The sequence below is a fragment of the Delphinus delphis genome, chromosome 2, assembly GCF_949987515.2.
Source record: "Delphinus delphis chromosome 2, mDelDel1.2, whole genome shotgun sequence".
In the NCBI taxonomy this organism is placed as follows: Eukaryota; Metazoa; Chordata; class Mammalia; order Artiodactyla; family Delphinidae; genus Delphinus; species Delphinus delphis.
This window is the reverse complement of record NC_082684.1, coordinates 554,244-580,545: the sequence shown is the minus strand read 5'-3', so window position 1 is coordinate 580,545 and position 26,302 is coordinate 554,244. Positions and strand designations below refer to the sequence as shown.

General features: G+C 45.7%; 2 gene segments (V, D, J or C); both read right to left on the bottom strand.

The window, feature by feature from the left end:
* Positions 1 to 5,852: 5,852 nt before the first annotated feature.
* Positions 5,853 to 6,374, bottom strand: LOC132417624 (immunoglobulin heavy variable 3-23-like). The segment is given in 2 exon segments: positions 5,853 to 6,169; positions 6,274 to 6,374. Coding segments are annotated over 2 exon segments (363 nt in total).
* Positions 6,375 to 17,581: 11,207 nt separating this feature from the next.
* LOC132419930 (immunoglobulin heavy variable 3-23-like) lies at positions 17,582 to 18,107 on the bottom strand. The segment is given in 2 exon segments: positions 17,582 to 17,898; positions 18,003 to 18,107. Coding segments are annotated over 2 exon segments (363 nt in total).
* Between the last annotated feature and the right edge of the window lie 8,195 nt (positions 18,108 to 26,302).

Below are 26,302 nucleotides of genomic sequence, written 5' to 3'. Positions count from 1 at the left end.
AGGTTCTAACAAGAATTCCCTCCCAGGCCCTATCTGCAACTGCCACAGGCCTCAGCCCTGTACTTGGTGGGTCCTGTGCGACCCCTGGTGGTAACGGGCCCCCCCCCCGTGCAGGGAGGTTTGTGTCTGGGCTCACACTGACTTCCCCTCACTGTGTCTCTCGCACAGTAATACACGGCTGTGTCCTCAGTTGTCAGGCTGCTCAGCGATAAGTAGACTTGGCTCTTGGAGGTGTCCGTGGTGATGCTGAGCCGGGACTTAAGAGTTGGGTTATAATCTGTGCTTCCACCACCATATATCCACCCAACCCACTCCAGCCCCTTTCCTGGAGCCTGCCGGACCCAGGCTACAGCACTGCTGGTTAATGAGAATCCAGAGACAGTGCAGGTGAGGGAGAGGGTCTGTGAGGGCTTCACCAGGCTGGGTCCCGACTCCTGCAGCTGCACCTGGGACAGGACACCTGTGGACAGAGAGAACCACGGTGACTCATGGGCTCAGATGCAGCTTTCCCATGTGTTCACGTGTGAACCCCTGAGACACTCACCTCTGGGAGCTGACACCAGGAAGAGGAAGAACCACAGTGGATTCATCTTCTTGCAGATGGGATTCCTGAAGCCCAGAAAATCTATTCAATCATGAGGAGAAACCCGAATTTAAGTGAACAGGTACTTTGTTTTTACCTTGTGACATAAGGGGATGTTTGCATATGGGAGGGACCAGTCTATAAAAATCGGAAAGTAGTGAAGGGAGGTCCCAGTCTCTGGGACTCCACCTGAGGAGAGTGCTGACTGTGCCCTCAGAGAACTCAGCCCCCACCTGGCGTCCCTTCCCTGTGCCTGGGGACTCTGTGTCCAGGAATGAAATGATGCTGAAGGGCTAGTCAGGAAGTCAGCTGTGCTCAAGGATTAACGGCAGGTTTGGGGAGTAGACTTTAATCCCGTGGAGGTATATATTTCACATAAATACCCTTCACACATTCAGGGTCCTCCAAGATGTCAGACGCAGACTCTTGTTTTTCATTTCATCATTACCTCCTGTTAATTAGCTGGATGGGCAAGTATTTGAGACAAACCATACATGTCATAATGACATTGAATTCAGGCAAAGTCAGGTAAAATTGAATGTTTATCATAATTCACAACGGATTTCGTGTTTCCCTTAACTTGGGTGAACATTTCTTCACCTGAAACAGTTTAAATATTATCAAGAGTTGCTCTGGAGGTGGATTTACTCATAACAACTAAACACACCGTGTATTTTGTGGACAAGGTAGTCATTCTTGCTGAGATGGTCATGGATCCCAGCACTGCTGACGTGGTCTGAAGCCTGACCTGCCTGTTTACAATGTACAGCTGAGTGTCTGCAGGAACACCGCGAAATTCAGAGCTCCCTCCTTGCGGGTGGATGTTGAGGAATCCCCAGGGCTAGCAAGGCCTAAGAACAGACAGCTCCTGGATGCTCCTCAGGACTCCAACATGCTGGGCAGTTGACCTAGTCACAGTGCACAGACTCACTCCTTCTAGAAGTGTTCATTTCTATCTCTGTCACAGCCAGTGACATTGGAGCTCAGGGAACACATTTCCCTCTGCACTGGGTAAGAGAACATGCATGATTTTTGGAAGTAAACTTACACAGTGAATGGCTTGCCGAGTATGAGGGCGTCATAGTCAAAGGAAAGCCCCACCTCCAGAAATGGGTTCCTTTGAAAAGTCCACCTGAGAGCAGCTCTCCAGAGTCCCTGGGTCAGTGAGTCCTGGGACTGTGCCTGAGGTCACATCAGTAAATGGTGCTGGAGAGCAGAACACAGCTCCATCCCATCTCACTGTGGGCACTGAGGATCTGGCCTCACCACTGCATTTCAGTCTGCAAGGATGTAAATTGGGGATCACGATGGTAATGGTATGTCTGACATTTATAGTGGGTTTGCCAGGGGTGTTGGATTTTGACATGAGTGTCATCAGTGATGTTAATTCTTCTGGGAACCAGAAAGACAAATGTGAGTCCCCATCTCTGACTGACACCCTGTACATGTAGCCCTGGCTCCACTCCTGCACTGAGAGGCCACACCTGTGTGTCTGGGGCAGGTCAGCTCTCTCTCAGCCCAGTGATTTCATTTGTACACTGACTGATGTCGAGCCTGCCATCTGTGAGAAGGTGTTAACTCCATACTCTTTCATGAACACAGTACGATACTTCTTGAAGCTTTTCCAATAATATTTGCAGAGAAAATTAAATACTAAAGAATCTGCCTGCTTGAATGTTGATAGTAGGAGAGCCAACCACAGTGATATGGGCAAGAATCACAGGACAAGTCTGGACCCTGTTGTCAGGACCTGAAAATTGAGCTGATACGCTGTGGGATAGGATAATGGAAGCGATGGCATCTAAAACCTCGAACCAGGTGGGCCCATTATTCAGCAGGTGGAAGAAGGGCCTGCATTTGTACAGATGCCCCAGCATCTGACCTGCCCTTTTTGAGCTGGTGGATTAGAGGAGATGCATCCAAATTCGTGTTAACATAGAAGGATATATAGCAGGTGTCTTTATGTTTCAGTGTGTGGGGATGTGTTGTTAGGGTCCATTTAACCCTAGGAAAAATGTGTTAGGTCACCAGAACTAAAAAAGTTATTTTTCCTTTGTGGAGATAATTGGAGGAAATTATGTCTGGAGACTGGATCATATGATAATGCTTGAGGGAATATCTATTAGAGATGCCCAGTGGGTGATGGGAAATGAAGTGGGGAGACTTAAGTCATATTGCTCTGCAGGTTACCAGTGATGGTCACAGCAAAAGGGCCTGACCATCGTGATGGGAGGGAGAAGGGCTGATGGTGGTGGGTTCATGGGGGCCACGTGGACAGGTCCTTCTGATGGTCTCTGTGTTTTCCCTTATAAAATCTTGAGGGTATAAGCTCAGAATGAGGTGTGGACTTCAGGAACATTGAGACCAGATGGTTTAGGTCATTTTGTACCTTTGCTGGAATCATTGAGCAATGAAGAAGCAGGAACTATACTTGGAAATCAGCGGCGTCCTCATGTGATATTAGGTTTGTTGCCTTAGATGTTACTGAATGTAGAGACATTCGCTGTCCTCACATTACGTCTTCTAGATCCACTTGGAATCCTGTTTCAAATGTGAGGGATGTAGATGAAACATTTGTTATGAAACAACGTGGTATCTAAATTTTAAGAGGTATAAGTCAAAATTATGGAAATGTGTTACTGAAATTGTAATTGTCAAACTCTTCTCTGGGGCAACATAAATTAAAATTAATAATAAAAATTCAAGGTATTGATTGTGTTTTCAACCGTTGCTAAATCCATTGAATGTTTCGAGTTACGATCATTCATAAACTCAGATCCGTCACGGGTAAAATTTATTTTACGATATGGTCATTCTAACTTTGGACAGGGTAGCCCAAGCGCTGACACTACCTGGACCACCATCAAAAAATGTTCTGAAACATAACCTGGTTCTTACTCCTCCTTGGGCCCCTGGTTACAATAATTCCTTTACTGATCTTTGACCCCTGCCTTCTTTTAACCAACTTGTTTAGTGTGTTCTCTCTAGAACACAGCAGTCTTCTAGACAAGATGACAATAATGCAAAGATTCCAGCCACTCCTCAGAACAGGTCCTGCCAAGATAAGAAGTCACCGTGGGCCCCTTAACAAAACGGAGCTCTGGGCTTCCCTGGTGGCGCAGTGGTTGAGAGTCCGCCTGCCGATGCAGGGGTCACAGGTTCGTGCCCCAGTCCGGGAAGATCCCACATGCCGCGGAGAGGCTGGGCCCGTGAGCCATGGCCGCTGAGCCTGCGCGTCTAGAGCCTGTGCTCCGCAGCGGGAGAGGCCACAGCAGAGAGAAGCCCGCGTACCGCAAAAAAAAAAAAAAAAAAAAGAAGGAACAGGTTTGTTCATAGACGTTTCCAGGCCTGAATTCCCCATGCCTGGTGATAAGAGTGTCCCTCTGCAAAGGAAAGCATGGTCTGGCTGCTGGGTCCTGAAAAGCCAATAAAGAGGCAAAGTTGGTGAAAGGAAAGTTTGCTTTATTTTGGCTGCACCCGGGGGTGGGGGACTGACTTCTCTCCAAAGGCCACCCCGCACTGAGCATCTGTGGGAAAGCACTTTTATAGGCGGAAGGAGGGGCTACGGGCAGAAACGGCAGAGTCAGCTGTGACAGTCGTCTTGCAGTTGGTCATGTGGTGGTCTGATCAGCCTCCTCTTGATTGTTTTAAGTAGAGTTAATCTTCAGGTCCAGGGTCGGTTTGTTCCCGTTTCTTTGAGGCCAGTTCTTGCAATTGTGGCAGCTTATGTCATGGCTACAGTCTGGTCATCATGGAGTTAACTTCTTCCTCCTGGTGGGAGTTTCAGTATCTATAAGACGGCTCATGGGACATGGACAAGAATATTATCAATAGCCCTTGAGGAGGAACTAAAGGTCCTTGATTTGCTTAATTAGCAAACTATAATTATTTAGTCTTGTTGGACAGTTTTCCCTTCTTTCTGCATTTGCTCACTTCTCTGATTAAACTTATTCTTTGGCTAAATATTTTTCCACAGAAAAATGGCAGGTGGAAAGCATGAGATGAAGGATGATTTCATTTCCACGCCTAGATGTGGGGAGAGCACCTTACACATGGGAGGTTTATTTCTGGCTTCAGGGTGACAGGGAGGAAGGTCAGCATGTCCCTCTGCACTGCCTCTGTCTTAAGTCACTTTGAGGCATATTTTCGGGTGACCTACCCTGGGCGCCAACACTCAGGGCCTCTTTTATTATTTTGTTTCTACATATGCACACCAAGCACGTGATGTAATTAACGAGACACTTGAATCCTACAGATGTGAAGCTAAACTGCAGCCTGGAATTCGCACGTGATGTGCTGGAGAGCACACATCAGGACACAGGGAGACCTCCTGTCGAGGCCTGGGCTTCTCCACCCTGGACCTGGCCTCCCCTGCAAAAGTTCCTGGACAGACGTGGGCCTGCCTGTAGCTCTGCAGGACTCTTCGTGGAACGAGAAGCTGTGGGGCTTTCCTGCATTTTAGTGCTCACGTAAGATGCTGTGGTGAAGAAAGGAGAATAGATCTGTTTTCAGCAGCTTCTGAAAATTCATGTTATTATCCACCTGACTGTAAACTTTCCCTACCAACTACATATGTGTCTATCGGTAATAGCTTTGACGATGAATATTTTTCCTAAAATATACTGCACAATAGAACAGGATACAGGTATGATTTAAGCGTATAGGGATTCTGTTGGGCCTGGAAGCAAGGAGCACATGTAGAAACACCCCCACCCACGTCCCCTATAACTGGCATCTTTCCCAGCAACCCCCTGAGGATCCGGGGCTGCTCAGCGCACTTATGCTTCTCATGCAAGAGGTTAGCAGCAAGTCAACAGGCAGCATCCTGGCAGGGACAGCTGTCTACAGTAGGGCAGGGCTGAGATACCACAATGAGGAAGGAAGAGTATGTTCAACTCTTTATACATCCGCTGGAATAGTTTTGAAACGGGTCAGTTTAGACAAGATTTAGACAAGGGAAATCCTGAATATATAACTTTGAGTCTCTGCCTTTCATATATGTCACTTATTCTCCTATTTCGAAAAGTCTTTGTAATTGAGAGACTGAATGTGTAACTGAAGAACCATGGATGAGTACAGAGAGGTTCCCCAGGGAAAACTGCTATATGGAGAGGAAACCCCAGACCCTTAGAGGAAAGCAGCCCTTAACTACCATCTGCACCTGCTCCAGGGGCTGAAACACCCAGTTGTATGTCCTGAGTGCCCCCTGCATCCCCCCGTCCTCTCTCCCTGCAGGGAGGTTTGTGTCTGGGCTCACACTGACTTCCCCTCACTGTGTATCTTTCACACAGTAATACACGGCCGTGTCCTCAGATCTCAGGCTGTTCATTTGCAGATACAGCGTGTTCTTGGAGTTGTCTCTGGAGATGGTGAATCGGCCCTTCACAGAGTCTGCATAGTATGTGTAACCACCACTACTACTAATAGCTGAGATCCACTGCAGCCCCTTCCCTGGAGCCTGGCGGACCCAGCCCATGGCATAATCATCAAAAGTAAATCCAGAGGCGGCACAGGAAAGTCTCAGAGACCCCCCAGGCTTCACCAAGCCTCCCCCAGACTCCACCAGCTGCACCTCGCACTGGACACCTGCAAACACAGAGACATCCTGGTCAGGAGACTGTCACCCATCCACTGATTCCCTCACTCACATCCACTCACATCCTCAGTGTCTCTTGCTCTCCATAAATTACCTTGTAAAATAGCCACAAGGACAACCCAGCTCAGCCCAAAGTCCATGGTGAGTGTTCTGTCCTGAACCCCGAATGGAGCACGTGGAAATCCCGGGCTGGAGCTCCTCTCCCAGAGCTGCAGGGTCAGGGCTGGGGCTGCTTTATATCAGCAGGGGAAGGACCCTATTTGCATGACCTTCTAGTATATAAGAGGCTATGTCGTTGAATGTCCTCAGAAAGGGCAGGGTCTCAGAGCAGGTGTGAGAGTCTTGGATTTTGTGGTGTTGATAGCAACTGGGAAATATAACTTTCATTGTGTGATTGTTCCAGAGTAAACCCTTAGGACCCATATATCATCTTACATATGCACTCACATCCCGTGATGTAGCTGTCATTGTTACCCTCATATTAGAGGTGTAAACTACACCCAGAGGAATGGAGGGTGTGTGTAGTGTCCAAGGAGAAACATGGGGTGACCGTTAGATCCAGCATCTGCTCCTGAGCTCTGGGCCAGGCTGCTCCCTGGAACCTACCAGAGGACAAATTTGGAGTTTCCTGGGTGAGGTTTCCAGATCCCCCTCCTGTAATGAAGTCATGATGACTTTGCTCTCTTCTCGTGTTTACCTAAAACATATGGAGGGGGTCAGGGTTGATGAGAAGTATTTTCAAGAGTCTCTTATGTTTCAGTATCTTCCCTTCACTCCTTCCCTCCCAAGTCATGCATTTCTTCATTTGTAATTACTTTAATGAGGTTCTTGACATGTAACAAAGCGCACACACTCAGAATGAACACTGTGATGAATACTGACGGAGCAGTCAGCAATATCAGGAGAGAACAAATCAATTCCTCTCATTATTTTCAGTAGTTTCTGGGTTTCCGCCTTTCTGTCCCTTCTTATCTTCCATCCTGTCCCCACATCACCGTTGATCTTCCCTTGTTCCTTCAGGTTACTTTTCATTTTCTAGAATTTATAAAAATCGGAACAGAACATATGTTCAAAACAAAATATATATATATATTTATTGTTATGGCTTATTTTACTCTGTCCAAATATTTGTGAATACTCTCATGTTTTTGTGTGCATCAAGAATCCTGGTTTTAATAACAGGTTGCATTTCAAGAATGATCATAGCATGATTGGCTTATTTATTAAGCTGATGTGTGATATTGGAACTCTTTCCAGTTTCTGGGTGTTACAATAAAGCTGATACTCGTCTTGGAGACGCAGAGAGATGAGAAGCTGAGAAAATGCTTCTATTTAGTGTTCTTAAAATAGCATCAAAATGGGCCACGTTGCACGTTATCAAAATCTCACCAATATATCAGATAATTATAGAACGAAGACAGCAACAAATTTAAATCTTGGAGAGAGACAAGTACTCACAGAACTAACAAAGACTAAGATTGTTAATGCTGCCATAGGCTGCTGAATGGAACAAAAACTACTACAAGATTAAACTAGAAATGGATGCTTTGAGGTCAAGTGTGGTTAGGGTGTAATAGTGTCCCAACGTCTCCTAAGTAACTACCTCGCCAGTGTCAGCGTGGTCCTGCTAAAGTGTGAGTCAGATGGTGTTACGTCTCTACCCACACAGGTGTGTCTTCCTACCTGGGACAGCGCAGGATTCCTGCCTGAGCTGTTAGGTCCTCCTGCATCCTGGGGAGGACCTTGGCCCTGGACTTGGATCTGCACTGTTTCATAGCATCTCCGCTCACAGTGTGGCCTTTGACCCCTCATCCAGTCCCACTGTGCCATATACTTACTACATATGGAATAGGATCACACGGGGGAATGAATAATTATGTTCCAGGTGCTGACTGACGGACAAAACCCTGCCACAACCCCTGACAGTTTCTACTGACAGCAGCTCTTTATTTTGTTCACCGTCTCTGCTTAGGGAGGGCCTGGAGGAGAAGCCCATCCTGCCCCATACAGGGTCGCTGTGCAAGGCTCAAGTTCAGCTACAGGACCTGCTCCTGTGATGCACACTCACGTGTAAGGGAGGGTGACCCTGACTGTTGGCTGGGGGCTCAGCCGGGTCTGAGGGCTGGGCCTTGGGTCCACCTCGTGTGGACATTGCTGAGCTCTGACATCCTTTCAGCACGATGCCCGGGACAGCTGAATGGTCTCTGCATCAGAGCCCATCCTCCATGCAGTCACTCACACACCTAGACAGAGCTTAATGTAAGACCCCAGAAGTCATGCTCGTAATATTTACATAAGTGACTTGAAACTTAGAGCTCCATCATCGACTGCCCATGAATTATTGTGGTCTCTTCATTTACAACTGAGAAAAAATGCAAGCAACAAATACGTTCTTCCATAAATTAGTACATAAACAATGCGTGATGTATCCATGCTGTGGAATTGTATTCAGCAATTTAAATATTAAACTATTATACCATGAAAGGACATGAGGGAATCCTAAATGCATATTGCTATTTAAAAATTCGGTCTGAAAACTTTCAATTTCACCTATTTCACATTTGGGAAAACTTCAATCTATATATAAAGCAAGCAGATGAGCATTTAGCAGGAATTGGGGAGAAGATGTTTGATATGTGAAACATGGGCAATATTTAAGGGTAGTGAAATTCTTCTCTATGAAATTGCAGTGGTGAATACATTGCACTATGAATTTGTCAAAATATATAAAGTAATAGCAGAAAGAGTGAACCTTATTGAATATAAATATTAATTTCATCTATAAGTCAGAGACTCAAGGATGGAACGATGCACACTGTACAGATGATACCTAATATTTTAGTGAATTTCTGAATTAACATATTAACATGTTAATCTACATGTTAACAATTAACACGTAAAGATTTACATTAACATGTAACATTAACATGTAAACAATTAACATTAACAATTAACATGTCCGAAGAAGGTGGAAAAATAGGTTTTGACCCAAGTGACTTGGAAATGTGTGGTGTCTAAGGCTAAGTTGTAAGCACTGCACGTAAGCACTAGAACCCGGTGGATAACGGTATTTTCATCAGGAATCCGGCTAAGAATTCTGTTACTACTGTGCATGTGGAATTGAACAATTAGTAGCTGGATGGCATCGGTGGAGCCACGCATCTCACTGTTGGATGGAAAGTAACAGAGAAGCAAGGGGGAAAGGCTGGATTTCCCCAAGTGATGTTGCACTAGGATCGGAGATGTAAGAATGATCTCACTTTTACCTTCACACAGGTCAGAAGGTGAGATACAGAGCTAGTTGCAGACGTGTGTGTGTATACGTGGGGTAGAGCACACAGACATATTTCCAAGGTCTATTAGCTTATGGGTCTAGAGGCAATGCCGCCAGTGGACAGGACACCAGCATTAGTGTCCTAATACCCACCCTTCTGGTTGCTAATGCTATTCTCCAGAAAAGGATCCACGACTCATGTGAGGCCTGGCTAATTCCAGGGCCACAGAAGAGAATACACATGATTGTCCTGCAGATTCTTGTGGCACCAGAAAGTAAGGAAGTGTTCACACAATTGGATGCGTGCCTGTAAAGAGGATACAGGAGACAATCTGAAAGAGCTCCTCATGGGTGACAAGCTGTAACAATTACAGAAGCAAAGAAAATGCCTTAGTATATAACCTTAAAACAAGTTCTGAAACAAGTATCTTGATGCATACTTATATAAAGAGATTGAATAAATATATCTAATGGGGAAGGTAAGATAAATCTCCCTTAAGGAATAACTTCAGGAACCTCATCATGGCCATCCTCCCTTCAAGAAGGTGCACTTAACCCTCCATCCCAGAACGAGGCCTGGCATAGGGATGTGGTAAAAACAAAAGAGTGTCCTTGAGTTTCATGATGAATTTTTAGGTATAATATCCCAAACATCATACATAAAATAAATTTGTATTTTTCTGTATACATTAAAATTTCTGTCCTGAAACCTACAACAGCAACAGTAACAATAACTTCACCGAGAAGGGAATTAGGCACAGACTTGGAGAATGTGCTTTCTAATATCATATTTATAAAGGACTTGTATCATGAATATACAGCAAATTCACAGCTCAACAATAGTAACAAAAAGTGAAAATAATGAACCCTGTGCCAGTGATCTGAAGATACTTCCGCAAAGAAGAGATAAAAAGTTTGAACAAGATTCTTCATTAAGGAAACATAAAATAACACCATGAACGAGATGTGGGCTTCTGTGTTTATATGTGCATGGCCAGGTTTTGTCAAGAGCCCTGCTAAGTGAGAATAATGAGAATCCCCTACCCTTGAGCTCTGATCACCCGCAGTATTTGATCAAAGGCATCAAACCTCCTATCACCCACACGGTATCTGATCACCCTGGTCTCCCTTTAGCATGAATCCTTTTGAGTCTATGTAACCAGAAACCTCTTAGCTTGTATTTCTTCTCTTAATAATTTCCAGTCCACTCCACCCCACCGCCTTCTTGGCCATAAGCCCCCACTTGCCAGGCTGTATTTGGAATTAAGGCAAGTTTCCAAGGTTGCATCCCATATGCAGCAGCGAGTTTTGTCTTCAGGTTTTGGGTGAGCTGCATATTGGAGACATGAGTATCATTTCACCACCCATGGCCATATAACTCATGACTGAATGAAGCTGATGTCTCATGTACATTTTCCCTAAGTCCACTCACAGCCGTTTGTGCGTAGGGACACTAGACTGTTCCTCAGCCCTATGCCTGGGACTACTTTAAACAATCGCCAAGAATCACAGAAATGTGAAAAGCATGGCACTAATTTGACCCCAGAAAGTGCTCAATTACATGACAGGAGTTGAAACAAGAAAAGAGAGCATCACCTTGACTGACCTCAGCTGGGAATGTGTGTGTGTGTGTGTGTGTGTGTGTGTGTGCGCGCGCGCATGTGTGTTGCCTGATTCAAACAACCGGCCACATTCTTAATGTCCGTGAATGACCACAAAATGACAGTATTTATTTTGGGTGCTCATAGAAGCCAGAAGTAGGTGAATTTGCAGAGTTGGAATCTGTGAGTAACGAGGATAATTGCACGTGCAGTAGTGGAGCACTCTGGCGTTAGAGGCTGTAGCACTGCCTGCTGCAGAATTCAGAATGCTTGTGCAGGTTGCCTGAAAGCAGGACGGGGTGTCTCTCCTTCCACATCTACAAGAGCAAAACAACAATTAATACTGTTTAAAAGTCTCATGTGCACTCTCAGGATATTTACACGTTTCACGAACTTCAGGCTGAAATTGAACATTATGGTGAGCCGCAGGGTTGTTCTGAGCACCTTTGAGAAAAAGGTAAATAAAGAAATGAAAAACAACCTTAATTCTTGAGTATTAAATGTGTCTGTGCATATGAATATATATATACACAACTATAATAAAAATAAAAAGCAAATATGTATATGCACACAAAACTTTCTAGACACTTCATAATCCACAGCAATGACACATTAGGATACAGAACAGAGTCTCTAGTAGAGGTTCTGGGCAGGAAGAGGAAAGCAAAGGTTCTAACAAGAATTCCCTCCCAGCCCCTATCTGCACCTGCCACAGGCCTCAGCCCTGTACTTGGTGGGTCCTGTGCTCCCCCTGGTGGTAACGGGCCCCTGTGCAGGGAGGTTTGTGTCTGGGCTCACACTGACTTCCCCTCACTGTGTCTGTCGTACAGTAATACACGGCTGTGTCCTCAGTTGTCAGGCTGCTCAACGATAAGTAGACTTGACTCTTGGAGGTGTCCCTGGTGATGCTGAGCCGGGACTGAAGAGTTGGGTTATAGCCTATGCTTCCACCATCCCAGGTCGCACCAATCCACTCCAGCCCCTTTCCTGGAGCCTGGCGGACCCAGTGTACATCACAATTGGTTAATGAGACTCCAGAGACAGTGCAGATGAGGGAGAGGGTCTGTGAGGGCTTCACCAGGCTGGGTCCCGACTCCTGCAGCTGCACCTGCGACAGGACACCTGTGGACAGAGAGAACCACGGTGACTCATGGGCTCAGATGCAGCTTCCCCATCTTTTCACATCTGAATCCCTGAGAAACTCACCTCTGGGAGCTGACACCAGGAAGAGGAAGAACCACAGTGGATTCATCTTCTTGCAGATGGGATTCAAGAAGCCCAGAAATTCTCTTCAAGCATGAGGAGAAACCTGAATTTAAGTGAACAGGTACTTTGTTTTTACCTTGTGACATAAGGGGATGTTTGCATACGGGAGGGACCTTTTTATAAAAAGCAGAAAGTAGTGAAGGGAGGTCCCAGTCTCTGGGGCTCCACCTGAGGAGGGTGCTGACTGTGCCCTCAGAGAACTCAGCCCCCACCTGGGGTCCCCTCCCTATGCCTGGGGACTCTGTGTCCAGGAATGAAATGATGCTGAAGGGCTAGTGAGGAAATCACCTGTGCTCAAGGATTAACGGCAGGTTTGGGGAGTAGACTTTAATCCCGTGGAGGTATATATTTCACATAAATACCCATCACACATTCAGGGTCCTCCAAGATGTCAGACGCAGACTCTTGTTTTTTCCTTTCTGCATTACCTCATGTTTATATCCTGGATGCGCAAGTATTTGAGACAAACCATACATGTAATAATCACATTGAATTCAGACAAAGTCAGGTAAAATTTAATGTTTATCATAACTCACAACGGATTTCGTGTTTCCCTTAACTTGGGTGAACATTTCTTCACCTGAAACAGTTTAAATATTATCAAGACTTGCTCTGGAGGTGGATTTACTCTTAACAACTAAACACACCGTGTATTTTGTGGACAAGGTAGTCATTCTTGCTGACATGGTCATGGATCCCAGCACTGCTGACATGGCCTGTAGCCTGACCTGACGGTTTCCTGTGCACAACTGAGTGTCTGCAGGAACACCGTGAGCTTCAGGGCTTTTTCCTTGCATGTGGACGTTGAGGAATCCCCAGGGCTAGCAAGGTCTAAGAACAGACAACTCCTGGAAGCTCCTCAGGACTCCAACATGCTGGGCAGGTGACCTGGTCACAGTGCACAGACTCACTCCTTCTAGAAGTGTTCATTTCTAACTCTCTCTGTCACAGCCAGTGACATTGGAGCTCAGGGAACACAGTTCCCACTGCACTGGGTGAGAGAACATGCATGATTCTTGGAAGTGAACCTTCACAGTGAATGGCTTGCAGAGTTTGAGGGTGTCATGGTCAGAGGAAAGTTCCCACCTCAGGAAGCAGGTTCCCTTGAAAAGTCCACCTGAGAGCAGCTCTCCCGAGTCCCTGGGTCAGTGAGTCCTGGGACTGTGTCTGAGGTCATATAAGTAAATGGTGCTGGAGAGCAGAACACAGCTCCATCCCATCTCACTGTGGGCACTGAGGATGTGGCCTCACCATCTGCATTTCAGTCTGCAAGGATGTAAATTCGGGATCACGATGGTAACGGTATGTCTGAAATTTATATTGGGGTTGCCAGGGGTGCTGAATGTTGACATGAGTGTCATCAGTGATGTTATCTCTCCTGGGAACCAGAAAGACCAATGTGAGTCCCCATCTCTGACTGACACCCTGTACATGTAGCCCTGGCTCCACTCCTGCCCTGAGAGGTCACACCTGTGGGTCTGGGGCACGTCAGCTCTCCCTCAACCCAGTGATTTCACCTGTACACTGACTGATGTCAAGCCTGCTGTCTATGAGAAGATATTTACTCCATACTATTTCATGAACACAGTACGATACTTCTTCTAGCTTTTCCAATAATATTTGCAGAGTAAATTAAATACTAAAGAATCTGCCTGCTTGAATGTCAATAATAGGAGAACCAACAAACGTAATATGGGCAAGAATCACAGGACACGTCTGGACCCTGTTGTCAGGACCTGAATATTGAGCTGATACGCTGTGTGATAGGGGAATGGAGGGGATGGCATCTAAAACCTAGAACCAGGTGGGCCCATTATTCAGCACGTGGAAGAAGGGCCTGCATTTGTACAGATGCCCCAGCATCTGACCTGCCCTTCTTGAGATGGTGGATTAGAGGAGATCCAGCCAAATTCAGGTTAACATAGAAGGATATATAACAGGTGTCTTTATGTTTCAGTGGGTGGGGATGTGTTGTTAGGGTCTATTGAACCCTAGGAAAAATGTGTTTGGGCACCCGGACTAAAAAAAAGTTATTTTTCCTTTGTGGAGCTAATTGGAAGGAATTATGTCTGGAGACGAGATCATATGGTAATTCTGGAGGGAATATCCATTAGAGATGCCCAGTGGGTAATGGGAAATGAAGTCGGGAGACTTAAGTCATATTGCTTTGCTGGTTACCAGTGATGGTCACAGCAAAAGGGCCTGACCATCGTGATGGGAGGGAGAAGGGCTGATGGTGGTGGGTTCATGGGGGCCACGTGGACAGGTCCTTCTGATGGTCTCTGTGTTTTCCCTTATAAATTCTTGAGGGTATAAGCTCAGAATGAGGTGTGGACTTCAGGAACATTGAGACTAGATGGTTTAGGTCATTTTGTACCTTTGCTGGAATCATTGAGCAATGAAGAAGCAGGAACTATACTTGGAAATCAGCGGCGTCCTCATGTGATGTTAGATGTGTTGCCTTAGATCTTACTGACTGTAGAGACATTCGCTATCCTCACATTACGTCTTCTAGATCCACTTGGAATCCAGTTTCAAATGTGAGGGATGTAGATGAAACATTTGTTATGAAACAATGTGGTATCTAATTTTTAAGAGCTATAAGTCAAAATTACGGAAATGTGTTACTGAAATTGTAATTGTCAAACTCTTCTCTGGGGCAAAATAAATTAAAATTAATAATAAAAATTCAAGGTATTGATTGTGTTTTCAACCGTTGCTAAATCCATTGAATGTTCGAGTTACGATCATTCATAAACTCAGATCCGTTACGGGTAAAATTTATTGTTACGATATGGTCATTCTAACTTTGGACAGGGTAACCCAAGCGCTGACAGTACCTGGACCACCATCAAAAACTGTTCTGAAACATAACCTGGTTCTTACTCCTCCTTGGGCCCCTGGTTACAATAATTCTTTTACTGATCTTTGACCCTTGCCTTCTTTTAACCAACTTGTTTAGTTTGTTCTCTCTAGAACACAGCAGTCTTCTAGACAAGATGACAATAATGCAAAGATTCCAGCCACTCCTCAGAACAGGTCCTGCCAAAATAAGAAGTCACCCTGGGCCCCTTTACAAAACGGAGCTCTGGGCTTCCCTGGTGGCGCAGTGGTTGAGAGTCCGCCTGCCGATGCAGGGGTCACGGGTTCGTGCCCCAGTCTGGGAAGATCCCACATGCTGCGGAGAGGCTGGGCCCGTGAGCCATGGCCGCTGAGCCTGCGCATCCGGAGCCTGTGCTCCGCAGTGGGAGAGGCCACAGCAGTGAGAGGCCTGTGTACCGCAAAAAAAAAAAAAAAAAAAAAGAAGGAACAAGGTTTGTTCATAGACGCTTCCAGGCCTGAATTCCCCATTCCTGGTGATAAGAGTGTCCCTCTGCAAAGGAAAGCAGGGTCTGGCTGCTCGGTGCTGAAAAGCCAATAAAGAGGCAAAGTTGGTGAAAGGAAAGTTTGCTTTATTTTGGCTGCACCCGGGGGTGGGGGACAGACTTCTCTCCAAAGGCCACCGCGCACTGAGCATCTGTGGGAAAGCACTTTTATAGGCGGAAGGACGGGCTACGGGCAGAAACGGCAGAGTCAGCTGTGACAGTCGTCTTGCAGTTGGTCATGTGGTGGTCTGATCAGCCTCCTCTTGATTGTTTTAAGTAGAGTTAATCTTCAGGTCCAGGGTTGGTTTGTTCCCGTTTCTTTGAGGCCAGTTCTTGCAATTGTGGCAGCTTATGTCATGGCTACAGTCTGGTCATCATGCAGTTAACTTCTTCCTCCTGGTGGGAGTTTCAGTATCTATAAGACGACTCATGGGACATGGACAAGAATATTATCTGCAGCCCTTGAGGAGGAACTAAAGGTCCTTGATTTGCTTAATGACTAAACTGTGATTATTTAGTCTTGTTGGACAGTTTTCCCTTCTTTCTGCATTTGCTCGCTTCTCTGATTAAACTTATTCTTTGGCTAAATATTTTTCGACAGGAAAATGGCAGGTGGAAAGCATGAGATGAAGGACGATTTCATTTCCACGCCTAGATGTGGGGAGAGCACCTTTCACATGGGAGGTTTATTTCTTGCTTCAGGGTGACAGGGAGGAAGGTCAGAATGTCCCTCTGCACTGGCTCTGTCTTAAGTCACTTTGAGGCATATTTTCAGGTGACCTACCCTGGGCGCCAACACTCAGGGCCTCTTTTATTATTTTGTTTCTACATATGCACACCAAGCATGTGATGTAGGTAACGATTTACTTGAATCCTACAGATGTGAAGCTAAACTGCAGCCTGGAATTGGCACGTGATGTGCTGGAGAGCACACATCAGGACACAGGGAGACCTCCCGTCGAGGCCTGGGCTTCTCCACCCTGGACCTGGCGTCCCCTGCAAAGGTTCCTGGACAGAGGTGGGCCTGCCTGTAGGTCTGCAGGACTCTTCGTGGAATGAGAAGCTGTGGGACTTTCCTGCATTTTAGTGCTCATGTAAGACGCTGTGGTGAAGAAAGGAGAATAGATCTGTTTTCAGCAGCTTCTGAAAATTCATGTTATTATCCACCTGACTATAAACTTTCCCTACCAACTACATATGTGTCTATTGGTAATAGCTTTGACGATGAATATTTTTCCTAAAATGTACTGCACAATAGAACAGGATACAGGTATGACTTAAACGTATAGGGATTCTATTGGGCCTGGAAGCATGGCGCACATGTAGAAACACCCCCACCCACGTCCCCTCTAACTGGCATCTTTCCCAGCGACCCCCTGAGGATCCGGGGCTGCTCAGCGCACTTATGCTTCTCATGCAAGAGGTTAGCAGCAAGTCAACAGCCAGCATCCTGGCAGGGACAGCGGTCTACAGTAGGGCAGGGCTGAGATACCACAATGAGGAGGGAAGAATCTGTTTAACTCTTTATACATCCGTTGGGATAGTTTTGAAACGGGTCTATTTAGACAAGAGTTAGACAAGGGAAAACCTGAATATATAACTTTGAGTCTCTGCCTTTCATATATGTCACTTATTCTCCTATTTCGAAAAGTCTTTGTAATTGAGAGACTGAATGTGTAAGTCAAGAACCATGGATGAGTACAGAGAGGTTCCCCAGGGAAAACTGCTATATGGAGAGGAAACCCCAGACCCTTAGAGGAAAGCAGCCCTTAACTACCATCTGCACCTGCTCCAGGGGCTGAACCACACAGCAGTTGTATGTCCTGAGTTCCCCCTGCATCCCCCCTCCTGTCTCCCTGCAAGGAGGTTTGTGTCTGGGCTCACACTGACTTCCCCTCACTGTGTATCTTTCGCACAGTAATACACGGCCGTGTCCTCAGATCTCAGGCTGTTCATTTGCAGGTACAGCGTGTTCTTGGAGTTGTCTCTGGAGATGGTGAATCGGCCCTTCACAGCGTCTGCATAGTTTGTGTTACCACCACTACTACTAATAGCTGAGATCCACTCCAGCCCCTTCCCTGGAGCCTGGCGGACCCAGCTCATGCTATAGCTACTGAAGGTGAATCCAGAGGCTGCACAGGAGAGGCGCAGAGACCCCCCAGGCTGCACCAAGCCTCCCCCAGACTCCACCAGCTGCACCTCGCACTGGACACCTGCAAACACAGAGACATCCTGGTCAGGAGACTGTCACCCATCCACTGATTCCCTCACTCACATCCACTCACATGCTCAGTGTCTCCTGCTCTCCGTAAATTACCTTGTAAAATAGCCACAAGGACAACCCAGCTCAGCCCAAAGTCCATGGTGAGTGTTCTGTCCTGAACCCCGAATGGAGCACGTGGGAATCTGGGGCTGGAGCTCCTCTCCCAGAGCTGCAGGGTCAGGGCTGGGGCTGCTTTATATCAGCAGAGGAAGGACCCTATTTGCATGACCTTCTAGTATATAAGAGGCTATGTCGTTGAATGTCCTCAGAAAGGGCAGGGTCTCAGAGCAGGTGTGAGAGTCTTGGATTTTGTGGTGTTGATAGCATTTGGGAAATATAACTTTCATTGTGTGATTGTTCCAGAGTAAATCCTTAGGACCCATATGTGATCTTACATGTGCACTCACATCCCATGTTGTAGCTGTCATTGTTACCCTCATATTAGAGGTGTAAACTACACCTACAGGAATGGAGGGTGTGTGTAGTGTCCAAGGAGAAACATGGGGTGAGCGTGAGATCCAGCATCTGCTCCTGAGCTCTGGGCCAGGCTGCTCCCTGGAACCTACTAGAGGACAGAGTTGGAGTTTCCGGGTGAGGTTTGCAGATCCCCCTCCTGTAATGAGGTCATGATGACTTTGCTCTCTTCTCGTGTTTACCTAAAATATATGGAGGGGGTCAGGTTGATGAGAAGTATTTTCAAGAGTCTCTTATGTTTCAGTATCTTCCCTTCACTCCTTCCCTCCCAAGTCATGCATTTCTTCATTTGTAATTACTTTAATGAGGTTCTTGACATGTAACAAAGCGCACACACTCAGAATGAACACTGTGATGAATACTGACGGAGCCATCAGCATTATCAGGAGAGAACAAATCAATTCCTCTCATTATTTTCAGTAGTTTGTGGGTTTCGTCCTTCCTTTCCCTTCTTATCTTCCATTCTGTCCCCACATCACCGTTGATCTTCCCTTGTTACTGCAGGTTACTTTTAATTTTCTAGAATTTATAAAAGTGGGAACATAATATATGTTCAAAACAAAACTGTATATATATATATTTTTATTGTTATGGCTTATTTTAGTCAGCACAAATACTTGTGAATACTCTCATGTTTTTGTGTGTACCAAGAATCCTGGTTTTAATAACAGGTTGCATTGAAAGAATGATCATAGCACGATTGGCTTATTTATTAAGCTGATGTGTGATATTGGAACCCTTTCCAGTTTCTGGGTGTTACGATAAAGCTGATACTCGTCTTGGAGACGCAGAGAGATGAGAAGCTGAGAAAATGCTTCTTATTTAGTGTTCTTAAAACAGCCTCAAAATGGGCCACGTTGCACGTTATCAAAATGTCACCAATATATCAGATAATTATAGAACTAAGACAGCAACAAATTTAAATCTTGGAGAGAGACAAATGCTCACAGAATAACAAAGAATAAGAATGTTAATCCTGACATAGGCTGCTGAATGGAACAAAAACTACTACAAGATTAAACTAGAAATGGATGCCTTGAGGTCGAGTGTGGTTAGGGTGTAATAGTGTCCCAACGTCTCCTAAGTAACTACCTCGCCAGTGTCAGCGTGGTCCTGCTAAAGTGTGAGTCAGATGGTGTTAAGTCTCTACCCACACAGGTGTGTCTTCCTACCTTGGACAGCCCAGGATTCCTGCCTGAGCTGTTAGGTCCTCCTGCATCCTGGGGAGGAGGGCCTTGGCCCTGGACTTGGATCTGCACTGTTTCATAGCATCTCCGCTCACAGTGTGGCCTTTGTCCCCTCATCCAGTCCCACTGTGCCATATACTTACCACATATGGAATAGGATCACACGGGGGAATGAATAATTATGTTCCAGGTGCTGACTGACGTACAAAACCCTGCCACAACCCCTGACAGTTTCTACTGACAGCAGCTCTTTATTTTGTTCACCGTCTCTGCTTAGGGAGGGCCTGGAGGAGAAGCCCATCCTGCCCCATGCAGGGTCGCTGTGAGAGGCTCAAGTTCAGCTACAGGACCTGCTCCTGTGATGCACACTCACGTGTAAGGGAGGGTGACCCTGACTGTAGGCTGGGGGCTCAGCCGGGTCTGAGGGCTGGGCCTTGGGTCCACCTCGTGTGGACATTGCTTGGGCTCTGACTTCCTTTCAGCACGATGCCCGGGACAGCTGAGTGGTCTCTGCATCAGAGCCCATCCTCCATGCAGTCACGCACACACCTAGACAGAGCTTAACGTAAGACCCCAGATGTCATGCTCGTAATATTTACATAACTGACTTGAAACTTATGTCTCCATCACAGACTGCCCATCAATTATTGTGGTCTCTTCTTTCACAACTGAGAAAATATGGAAGCCACAAATACGTTCTTCCATAAATTAGTACATAAACAATGAGTGATGTATCCATGGTGTGGAATTGTATTCACCAGTTTAAATATTAAACTATTATACCATGAAAGGACATGAGGGAATCCTAAATGCATATTGCTAATTAAAAAATCGTCTGAAAACGTTCAATTTCACCTATTTCACATTTGGGAAAAGGCAAGTCTATATATAAAGCAAACAGATGAGCATTTAGCAGGAATTGGGGAGAAGGTGTTTGATATGTGAAACATGGGCAATATTTAAGGATGGTGAAATTCTTCTCTATGAAATTGCAGTGGTGGAAACATTGCACTATGAACTTGTCAAAATATATATAGTAATAGAATAAAGAGTGAACCTTATTGAATATAAATGTAAATGTCACTTATAAGTCAGCGACTCAAGGATGGAACGATGCACACTGTATACATGATCCCTAATATCATAGTGAATCTATGAATTAGCATGCCTGTAGAATGTGGGAAAATAGGTTTTGACCTAAGTGACTTTGGAAATGAGTGGAGTCTGAAGGCTAAGTTCTAAGCCACTGCACATAAGCACTAGAGCCTGGTGGATAACCGGTATTTCCATCAGGAATCAGGCTAAGCATTCAGTTACTGCTGTGCATGTGGAATTGAACAATTAGTAGCTGGATGGCATCGGTGGAGCCAGGCTTCTCACTGTTGGGTGGAAAGTAACAGAGAAGCAAGGGGGAAAGGTTGGATTTCCCCAAGTGATGTTGCACTAGGATCGGAGATGTAAGAATGATCTCACTTTTACCTTCACACAGGTCAGAAGGTGAGATACAGAGATAGTTGCAGACATGTGTGTGTATACGTGGGGTAGAGCACACAGATATATTTCCGAGGTCTTTTAGCTGATAGGGTCTAGAGGCAATGCCCCAGTGGACAGGACACCAGCATTAGTGTCCTAATACCCACCCTTCTGGTTGTTAATGGTATTGTCCAGAAAAGGATCCACGACTCATGTGAGGCCTGGCTAATTCCAGGGCCACAGAAGAGAATACCCACGATTATCCTGCAGATTCTTGTGGCACCAGAAAGTAAGGAAGTGTTCACACCAATGGATGGGTGCCTGTAAAGAGGATACAGGAGACAATCTGAAAGAGCTCCCCGTGGCTGACAAGTGGTCACAATTACAGAAGCAAAGAAAATGCCTTACTATATAACCATAGCACAACGTATGAAGCAAATATCTTGATTCATACTTATATAAAGAGGTGGAATAAATATATCTAATGGGGAAGGTAGGATAAATCTCCCGTAAGGAATAACTTCAGGTACCTCATCATGGTCATCCTCCCTTCAAGAAGGTGCACTTAACCCTCCATCCCTGAACGAGGCCTGGCGTAGGGATGTGATAGAAATTAAACAGTGTCCTTGAGTTTCATGATGAATTTTTAGGTATAATATCCCAAACATCATTCGTAAAATCAATTTGTAATTTTTCTGTATCCATTAAAATTTCTGTCCTGAAACCTACAACAGCAAGAGTAACAATAACTTCACTGAGAAGGGAATTAGGCACAGACTTGGAGAATGTGCTCTCTAATATCATATTTATAAAGGACTTGTATCATGAATATACAGCAAATTCACAGCTCAACAACAGTAACAAAAAATGAAAATAATGAACACTGTGCCAGTGATCTGAAGATACTTCTGCAAAGAAGAGATAAAAGGCTTGAACAAGATTCCTCATTAAGGAAACATAAAATAACACCATGACGAGATACTGCTACTCACTTATTACAACAGTTAAAGGCAAAATAATAAGAAATTCAAAGATTGGGGATGATATAGAGCAAAAGGCCCCTCATCCGCTTGCTGGAAGGATGCCAGTGGCCGTCAATTGGAATATATTTGTCAATTTCTTAGAGAGAAAACCAGACACTCACCATGGGATTGAGGAGTGCGCTGGAAAAGTATTTACCAAATTTGTTTGAATATTTATGTTTATTCAAATAACTTCATACAGGTGCTTGTATCATCTTACAGCTTCCAGCCTTTACCACTCCCTAAAAAAGGATTATGTAGTCAGTTTTTATGGTTATTTTCCATACGATGATTATATACCTGTTTCTGTTCTCTTTTATCTATCTCTCTATTTTATCTAAATTTCTATTATCAATCTCCACACTAGATAACAAGGTGCAGGCAACACAGCCCACATATTACAGCCCAGCCTGTGTCCCTATATTTCCAAAGGTCCCCTGAGCAGAGAATGCCTGCAGTGCTATATGGACGTCAATTTCCAAATATCAACATGACTCATTCTATTCAAGTGAAAGAAGTTGCATCAGACAGGACTGGAGACATTGTCAGGGTGAGAGGAATTGGAAATCCATCTGATGGCGGAAAGCAGATTTAAAGTTCAACAGTAAAAATTATTTATGTCATTAAACGATTAAACACTTGACAACTATTAACAGAAAGTAGTGACCTAACCTTCAAATAAAGGTCTCTTGGAGAAATATTTCTGTGTGGCTCTTCCTAAGATAGATGAGGAAACACAGACAAGCCTGACTCCATGAAAAACGTCTCAAGTTTAGAAACAAGAAAGTTTCCTGTAATCACTGTGGATGAGGCTTTCAAGGGCGGCAATGGTCCAGTGGAGAAACCACAGCTTCTGAGAGAGAATCCCTCCATCCCATCCTCTGCACCTGCCGTGAAATGGGTCCTCTTGTTTCCAGATGACCGTGAGCGCCCACTGGTGGTTGGAGCGCCCCCTGCAGGGAGGGTCGTGTCTGGACTCATCCTGACTTCTCACTGAACCAACTGGGACAGTAACACAGGGCTGTGTCCTAGGTCATCACGGAGCTGACCTGCAGGGAAAACTGAATTTGTGAGCTGTCTCTGGAGGAGGAGAGTCATTTCTGGAGAGACATCTTGTATGCTGTGCTATTCCGAGACCCAAAGCACCCCAGTCTCCTCAGCGCTTTCCCTGGGGGCTGAGGGATCCAGTCCCAGCAGCCAGCACTGTTTGTGATGGAGAATCCAGAGACTGAGCGGGTAAGGGAGAGCGTCTTCAATAGTCTTGGGCCCGATTCCTGCACCGGACCCTGGGACACGACACCTGGCGAAGGGGAAACAAGGAGACACCCAGTTCAGAGATGTCACCCCATAACTCCACCTTCCTCAGACCCAGGAGATGCTCACAGCTGAGGGATGCCTGCAAGAAGAGGAATGACCAGAGGATTTTCATGTTCATTTTGATCAATGCTTTGACTTTCAGAGAGTTATGTCAGTGAAGGTGAGAACCCTGACTCTGAGTAGCACAGGTGCTGTGCTTTCCCATTGAGCCTGGGTGTGATGTGCAGGTGGAAGCATGTTTCCATATAAAGATGGTCCCGGCTGGTCCTTCTCTAGGGCTGCGGAGGAGGGTGCTGGCTGAGATCCAGGGTGGACACCGCTTCATGTCACCTCTGAAGAATGGGTGATGTTTCTTTTCCAATACGATACTTACATTTCCATATATGTCTATCTGCATCTTGGCCATAAGCCCCCACTTGCCAGGCTGTATTTGGAATTAAGGCAAGTTTCCAAGGCTGCACCCCATATGCAGCAGCGAGTTTTGTCTTCAGGTTTTGGGTGAGCTGCATATTGGAGACATGAGTATCATTTCACCACCCATGGCCATGTAATCATGCCTGAATGAAGCTGATGTCTCATGTACATTTTCCCTAAGTCCACTCACAGCCGTTTGTGCGTAGGGACACTAGACTGTTCCTCAGCCCTATGCCTGGGACTACTTTAAACAACCGCCAAGAATCACAGAAATGTGAAAAGCATGGCACTAATTTGAGCCCAGAAAGTGCTCAATTACAGGATGGGAATTGAAACAAGAAAAGAGAGCATCACGTTGACTGACCTCAGCTGGGAATGTGTGTGTGTGTGTGTGTGTGTGTGTGTGTGTGTGTGTATGAGTGTGTTGGGTGATTCAAACAACCGACCACATCGTAAATGTCCGTGAATGACCACAAAATGACAGTATTTATTTTGGGTGCTCATAGAAGCCAGAAGTAGGTGAATTTGCAGATTTGGAATCTGTGAATAACGAGGATAATTGCATTGCAGTATTGGAGCACTCTGGCGTTAGAGTCTGTAACGCTGCCTGCTGCAGAATTCAGAATGCTTGTGCAGGTTGCCTGAAGGCAGGACGGGGTGTCTCTCCTTCCACATCTACAAGAGCAAAACAACAATTAATACTGTTTAAAAGTCTCATGTGCACTCTCAGGATATTTACATGTTTCACGAACTTCAGGCTGAAATTGAACATCATGGTGAGCTGCAGGGTTTTCTTGAGCTCCTTTGAGAAAAAGATAAAGAAATGAAAAACAACCTTAATTCTTGAGTATTATATTTGTCTGTGCATATGAATATATATACACAACTATAATAAAAATAAAAAGCAAATATGTACATGCACACAAAATTTTTTAGACACTTCATAATCCACAGCAATGAAACATTAGGATACAGAACAGGGTCTCTGGTGGAGCTCCTGGGCAGGAAGAGGAAAGCACAGGTTCTAACAAGAATTCCCTCCCAGCCCCTATCTGCACCTGCCACAGGCCTCAGCCCTGTACTTGGTGGGTCCTGTGCGACCCCTGGTGGTAACGGGCCTCCGTGCAGGGAGGTTTGTGTCTGGGCTCACACTGACTTCCCCTCACTGTGTCTCTCGCACAGTAATACACGGCTGTGTCCTCAGTTGTCAGGCTGCTCAGTGATAAGTAGACTTGGCTCTTGGAGGTGTCCGTGGTGATGCTGAGCCGGGACTTAAGAGTTGGGTTATAATCTGTGCTTCCACCACCATATATCCACCCAACCCACTCCAGCCCCTTTCCTGGAGCCTGCCGGACCCAGGCTACAGCAGTGCTGGTTAATGAGAATCCAGAGACAGTGCAGGTGAGGGAGAGGGTCTGTGAGGGCTTCACCAGGCTGGGTCCCGACTCCTGCAGCTGCACCTGGGACAGGACACCTGTGGACAGAGAGAACAACGGTGACTCATGGGCTCAGATGCAGCTTCCCCATGTATTCACGTCTGAATCCCTGAGACACACACCTCTGGGAGCTGACACCAGGAAGAGGAAGAACCACAGTGGATTCATCTTCTTGCAGATGGGATTCCTGAAGCCCAGAAAATCTATTCAATCATGAGGAGAAACCCGAATTTAAGTGAACAGGTACTTTGTTTTTACCTTGTGACATAAGGGGATGTTTGCATACGGGATGGACCAGTCTATAAAAATCGGAAAGTAGTGAAGGGAGGTCCCAGTCTCTGGGGCTCCACCTGAGGAGGGTGCTGACTGTGCCCTCAGAGAACTCAGCCCCCACCTGGGGTCCCCTCCCTGTGCCTGGGGACTCTGTGTCCAGGAATGAAATGATGCTGAAGGGCTAGTCAGGAAGTCAGCTGTGCTCAAGGATTAACGGCAGGTTTGGGGAGTAGACTTTAATCCCGTGGAGGTATATATTTCACATAAATACCCTTCACACATTCAGGGTCCTCCAAGATGTCAGACGCAGACTCTTGTTTTTTCCTTTCAGCATTACCTCATGTTTATATCCTGGATGCGCAAGTATTTGAGACAAACCATACATGTAATAATGACATTGAATTCAGACAAAGTCAGGTAAAATTGAATGTTTATCATAATTCACAACGGACTTCGTGTTTCCCTTAATTTGGGTGAACACTTCTTCACCTGAAACAGTTTAAATATTATCAAGAGTAGCTCTGGAGGTGGATTTATTCATAACAACTAAACACACAGTGTATTTTGTGGACAAGGTAGTCATTCTTGCTGAGATGGTCATGGATCCCAGCACTGCTGACATGGTCTGAAGCCTGACTTGCCAGTTTCCTGTGCACAACTGAGTGTCTGCAGGAACACCGCGAGCTTCAGGGTCCCTTCCTTGCGGGTGGACGTTGAGGAATCCCCAGGGCTAGCAAAGTCTAAGAACAGACAGCTCC